This window comes from Palaemon carinicauda, chromosome 23 (assembly GCF_036898095.1).
Source record: "Palaemon carinicauda isolate YSFRI2023 chromosome 23, ASM3689809v2, whole genome shotgun sequence".
In the NCBI taxonomy this organism is placed as follows: Eukaryota; Metazoa; Arthropoda; class Malacostraca; order Decapoda; family Palaemonidae; genus Palaemon; species Palaemon carinicauda.
This window is the reverse complement of record NC_090747.1, coordinates 32,896,268-32,902,983: the sequence shown is the minus strand read 5'-3', so window position 1 is coordinate 32,902,983 and position 6,716 is coordinate 32,896,268. Positions and strand designations below refer to the sequence as shown.

The 6,716-nt window shown below is 33.5% G+C and overlaps 1 protein-coding gene across 1 annotated transcript; it reads right to left on the bottom strand.

Annotated features, from left to right (window-relative positions):
• Nucleotides 1-535: 535 nt before the first annotated feature.
• Nucleotides 536-6,314, bottom strand: LOC137617522 (probable inactive protein kinase DDB_G0270444). The gene is made up of 3 exons (XM_068347539.1): nt 5,972-6,314; nt 4,512-5,250; nt 536-680 (listed from the first exon to the last, which is right to left on the bottom strand). Exons 1-3 carry the CDS (start codon nt 6,312-6,314, stop codon nt 536-538), a joined length of 1,227 nt encoding a protein of 408 aa, XP_068203640.1.
• Nucleotides 6,315-6,716: the final 402 nt, after the last annotated feature.

Here is a 6,716-nt window from a genome sequence, read left to right as displayed (position 1 = left end):
GTAGTAGATATTACCATGAAATTTGACAGGAACAGAGAAACTGTTTCCCATCAATCCCTGAAATTTTCATTTGGATATGTGAATTATTCTAGGAACCGCCAAAAATAACCATTCAACCCATTCCCATATAAACCTTTGCTGTGGCTTTTCTATGGCAGATATCTCCATAAAAGTTGGAATGGACAAAGTAAATTTCATTTTGGTATGTGAAGAAATCATCGAGTAATTTACGGCGACGTAAAAATAGGCCTCCGGTGGTTATCGAGAAATAGCTACTGTGACTTTTCCATGGCAGGTATCAAAACAAAAATTTGTTTGAATGTAGTTCACATAACAGCTATTTTCCTTGTGAAAATGATTTGAATATCTGTAAAACTCTAGGAGTAGTTTGCTCCTCCTCTTTGATTTTTATCTAAGTCATCACTTACGAGCAGAAGTGACAGCCAGAGCATGCCTATAGCTGGTTTGAACATAGAAATTTTAAGGAACAGATTTGATATATATATATATATATATATATATATATATATATCCCTTAAAATTTCATTGGAATGTATTTCTTGGTATTGGAGTTATTGACCCCGCCGCCGAAAATATAAGCTGCTCCCCAGACCCCCATCCCACCCCTAATCCAAAATCTATAGTTAGGGAATGTCTGGGCTACAGGCTGGGTGAGATATCTTCAAAGAAAATGACATTTCACATAAGGTCACTTATTTCCTTTGCGATAAAGAAAATCATAATTTATGTATATTTTATCGTGATATTTCAATGTGAAGTATCGTAATAAAGAGAGTCTCATTCATTATAGGCGATATCATAATCATAATCTTACACGAAACATCAACAGGACGTGATAAAAAAAGTAATATATTAATGAATTTTATCCCTGTGACTCAGACGAGTATTATGGTAAACAACCTAATATTAGAGACTAATAATAAAACTACAATCTTCTCGTCGATATCAAAGAGAGGTCAGGTGCATATTATGAGTTGTTTATGCAATCAAGTTCTTAATTGGATAACATAGGCTAGAATTTATGCTGATTAGTTTATTTGTGTTCGGACATCTCTCTCTCTCTCTCTCTCTCTCTCTCTCTCTCTCTCTCTCTCTCTCTCATCTCTCTCATATTGAATGATAAGCTGATTTTGAGAAATCATGGAACCAGATGATAAATATAAATTCAAGATCATTTTGTTGGAAAAAAAACCTACGTGAAAGTATTAGATTATAAGTAATATATCATTTGTTTCTAATAACAGCTTCCTTAATAAAATCTGTGATAACATGTTAGTTTCCTCACAATTGTCCATTTAAAATGATCTGAACACATTGTATTTAAATTTCTTTGTTTTAAATACATCAACCGAACTATACTCTTCATAGTACAAACCAATTCTTGATCCCTACCGTCGCTCCAAACTACTGTATCTCCTACAAGTTGGCTCTAATCTTCTTCCGCCAGTTACAATAATTCAGGTAACAGAATCACCGATGCTTCTAGCATAAGTGTAATATGAGAAAACCATTAATCTGGATTATTTCTTTGTCTGATGGATTTTGTTCACAAATAGGTGCCTATGATGTACACAGATTTGCAACTGACAAAGACAAATCAATGTCTTATGTTAGAATAATGATAAAAATATTAGATTTGTCTTACGAATTTCATGGCAATTCATTAAATCAAATAAGTAACAAGAAGAGTTTTCAAAAAACAATAAAGTCGAAATAGAAAAGTTCGTGATGATTTTACGTAAGGGAAATTTAAATACCGGTCAAAGGGATCTCAGTAATGAGAAATATAAAGGGACCTGGAAAAGTGCCCAAGGAACTATAAGAAGTGGCCAGGGTCATATCAAATATATGTGTGTGTTTTGTTTTTGTGAGAGAGAGAGAGAGAGAGAGAGAGAGAGAGAGAGAGAGAGAGAGAGAGAGAGAGACCTAATTCCAAAATATATTATCAGCCAGACATGCCAGAACATAAGTAAAAAGTTTTTACGATGTTCAGTTGGACGCACGAATTTCTGGCACACGTCACTCTGAGAAAGTGCACCATGTCACATGCTTTTTTCACGTGGAGTTCTTGTGTTTATTCCCGAGCACCACTGCCAGCTCTCCTTGCACAGCAGCTCTCTTTACACTAGTTATTCGTACTGATCATTCAGGTTCAGGTTCAGGTTCTGGGGCGAGGCATAGCCTTTACAACGGCGCCTCCAAAGTTTATCTTCTTGTACTGTTTTGTCTTTTCTTCCACATCAGGTTTAATACATTTTTTTCTTTTCTATATTTGTTTCACTAAATAAAAATAATCCTACTATCTTCTTTGAGTCTTCGCCGTATGGTTGTTGTAGCACAATTACTTCATTCCTTTCTTTTCTATATTCCTGGCAAAACAACAAAAAAATGTATCAAATCTTCCTCCTCTTTTTCACAAAAATTAGTCTACATTCCCCTCATTGTGTCTATTTACTATATATAGTTTTAACGTATTAGGTCTTGCTCTAAAAAATATCACTGAAGCAAATGTATTGTCATAAAGTAACTCTTCTTTAATTTCTTTCTTCCATGTTCTATATATTTCTAAGCTCACTTTACTTTTTATTTCTTCTTTCCATTTTCAGTATCCTACTTTCTGGTATTCAATTTTATTTCTGCCTTGTTCATTCTTCTCATTTGTCTTATGCCTAAACTTAATTCTTCCAAATACTTTGCAGGTTGTTTCCATCATCTTCCTTCTTTTTCTTGAAAATCCTGGATAATTATTTTCAGTATTTCCTTCTTCCCATTCATGGTGCGATTTAAGTACTGCAGCTTCCCATCCATCACCCTTGCTTTTATAGAAGATGCACCTATCTCCCCTCTTAGAGTAGTATTATCTGGGCTTTTAGTGGCACCTAAAATCTTCCTGTATACCCCATTCTCTATTCTTTGTTGTTTTTCTATTTCAGTTTCTGTTAGATTTATAATACTTGTTCCATACAAAATAGATGGTAAAGCAATACTTTTCCAGAACGTTTTTCCCTATCATTACTTTATTGCAACTTTTCTCTACGACTGAATATGTTAGATTAGCTAGTTTTTGTGCCTTTTCTATCATTACCCTTTTCTGAGTTTTAAATATATTCCTATTATTGTCTAGCCTTATTCCTAAGTATGTTAAACTTTCTACTACTGTGATTCCCTCTATGTAATCTGGCTTTTCTTTCATATTGTATTACTCTTCTCTTTATTAATTTCTAACCCATATTTCTTACCAGTTTCTACTAATATCTGGATGTTACGCTTTGCATTATGTATATCCTCTGCAATTATTAAGGCATCATCTGAAAAAAAAATAATAATTCTACCTTTATTAATTGATTTCTGAAACCAGTTCCTTCCTCTTCTATTTTCTTCATGATAATATACATAATTAGTTTAAAAAGTGAAGTTGATCCTGTGCAACCCTGTTTAATTTCACTCGTAACCTCCATTTCTTGTTCTATACCTTCTCCTAAGTCAATGCCCGTAGTATCTACTTGATAAATATTTGCAATTGCACTTATGATTTTGGTGTTAATTCTATTTTCTTTTAAAACTTCTATAGGTACCTCCCTTTTTACAGAGTCAAATGCTTTACTAAAGTCTATCGCGGTTACTATTAGGGGTTTCTTGTTACTATAGCTCTCTTCACACAATACTGTAATATAAAGAAATTGTCCTCTATCCTGCCTCCACCTGTAAATCCTGCTTGAAATTCATTGTCTTCTTCTTCATCCTCTATCCTGCCTCCACCTGTAAATCCTGCTTGAAATTCATTGTCTTCTTCTTCATTCTTATGTGATTTTCTATTTGCTCTTTCACCATCATCATGAATATTTTATAAGAAATATTCAATAGAGCTATGGGTCTTAGGTCTTTTGCCATTGGACCTCTTTTCTTTTCAACCATCTTCGTTTTTTTTTTGTCCAACTAATTTTGATAAAATTTTTGTAAGGTTTCAAGACATATTTTGCTCATTCCTAGTGCCTTATAGAGCTTGGTTTTTAGGCCATCTGGTCCTGCCGCTTTTTTTCCTTTAGTTTTCCCAGGCAATTCTTTAACTTTTCTACTGTGATTTTTGGATTTTTCATTGGTTTTATTTTCCCTTTTGTTACCATTACAAGGTAATAGTGTTCCTTAAGTATGTCCGGGATATTATATCCACCTATTCTTGTAATATCTTCCTGATGCGCTATTTCATTTTCATATTCTATCCGTTTTTCTTCATTCCAAACGGAGTCTATTTTATTTTCATGCTTACAATATATAGTTTTCCAGTATTTGACTAATTCCTCTTGTGTTTTTTCCTTATTTAGATTAGTTCCTTGTTCTCCATAAAGTTGTATAACTTTGCCATGGGCTTTCTTTCTGTTCCTTATTCTATCAATATTTTCCCAGAGTTTTTTATCTTTATCCATTTTTATTTCTTCTGTTATCTTTTTTTCAAATATAGTATTTCCTTCTTTATCATTTCTTGCACTTACCTTTTCTTTTGATCATATATCTCTTGTAATACCCTTTTCACTTCGATATTGGATTCATTTCTTTTCTTTCTGTTTAAATCCTTCCTTTCCTTTATGCTTTTTCTTATTTCATCGTTCATCCAGGGTTGCTCATGTACCTTTTCTTCTTTAAGAACTTCCCTTCTATATACTCTTGCCAATTTTTCTTCTGTAGCCTCTTTTATTATCAGATCCTTTCCTTCTATTCTGTCTATTTGTCTATCTCTTAAAATTTCCTTCACTCTCGTAGTATATTCTCTTAAACTATTTTCATCTGTCCCAAAGTATTTTATTTCCTCCCATCTTCCTTTATTAAAATTTTCATTCTGGTCACGCATGAATTCCAGTTCTATAGTGATCAGATTATGATAGGAGATGTCAAAGTTCAATTTTTCATCGTCTATATTTATTTCTCTAAAGTTTTTATATATTTGTTCGTTTACTAGTACGTAGTCTATTATACCTTTTTGTTGCAATTTTTCACATGTATAAATCCCTTTACATCTTAAATCTCCATTCAATAGGACTAACCCATGGTCATTCACCCAATCGAGAATCATTTCCCTATTCTTGTCTAAATTCTGGTAACCTAAAAATCCTACATGCCCGTTGAAATCCCCTAATATTATCAATGCCTCTTCTTTGTTTAGATTTCTAATAATTCTTTTACATTCCTGTTTAATTATCTTATCCCTACTTTTGTCTTCTTCAGTATTTCCTGCTGAAAAATAAACAAATAATAATTTAAATGTATGATTATATGCATTACACTTGACAGACATCAGATCTTTACTTTCAGTTTCTATCTTTTCCAATTCTAGACTATCACTATTTCTATAAAGTATCATTAAACCTTCTCCTTTGTTATCATTCACATTCCTCATATTTTCTACTCTTTAACACCTTTACTTAAATTTAATCTATCTAACTTTTGGTGTGTTTCTGTTATAGCAAAAAAGTTTATTTCTACTATTTAATTCCTTCTCAACTTCCATCAGTTTTTTGTTTTGTTAAGCATTGTATGTTCAACAAATACATCTTAAAGTTTTCTTTTATTTTGTGTTCATATTCGTCTTCTTTCCTTAAAGTTCGTGTGCGCCTTCCTCGTTCTGGCTAATATTTTCCCTTCTGTGCAATTTTCCTTTCTTTACGAACCATCCATCTTCACCATTTTGTCTTTCCTTGTTTGTAATTCTTCCCTATCTTGCCCTCTCTCTCTCTCTCTCTCTCTCTCTCTCTCTCTCTCTCTCTCATCGTTAGATCTGGCGCTATAAAGATGCTACTTTCTTTTGTTTCTGGACAATTTCTAAGGTTCTTAGCCTTTCCTATAATTGTCCACTTCTCTCTTTCACTTTTCATTTTTACTAGTATTGGCTTCGGTTTGAACCTTTGGTTTCTAACATCTTGGCTATCAGTTGGTCCATTACTTATTTCCAACCTACCCAACCTTATTGTTTCCATTACTTCAACTACAGTTACCCCTATATTATCTTTGAACAGTCGCTCACACCTATCCTTATCCTTTCTTTGTTTTTCCTTTGTGCTTCCTTCCATGCATTCCTTGACATTATATATTACCAAAATATTTTTCCTCTTTTCCTTCTTCATTATCTCTTTAACCTCTTTTTTAACATCTTCCCTAATGTCTTCTATTGGCATATTAACTCGTCCTAGCTTTGCCAAGCCTATTGAATCCTTTATCTCTATTATTGCGTATTCGAGTACCTGTAGCCTATCCATTCGCCTATCATTAATCTCCTTCATCTTTTTATACTCAACCTTCATGTTCCTATACGATCCCCTACATTCTCTTCAAAACCAAGTGAGACTTTTGTTATTCTACAGTACTTTATAATCTTCCCTGTCCATTGTTACACAATCATTGTGGAACCAAGGCTCACAGTAGTCACAGGCGATTCCATACTGCTTCTTTGTTACCTCTTTGTCGCATATGGGACAGTTAGTCGACTCCCTTTCCATTTCTTCTACTGAAGAGGTTTCTACATCCTCGTTCCTCACTATCTTCACTTATGGCTTCGTTCCAGTCTTGCCTTTATTATCCATTTTAATTTTTGAGCTTATAACACCTTTTAGTCCTTAATTTTCTTCAATTACATCAATTAACCCAGGAGCTCACGTGTTTCACCCTTACAACAGGTTTAGAGTGTGCCATGGTGCACTCCCTCA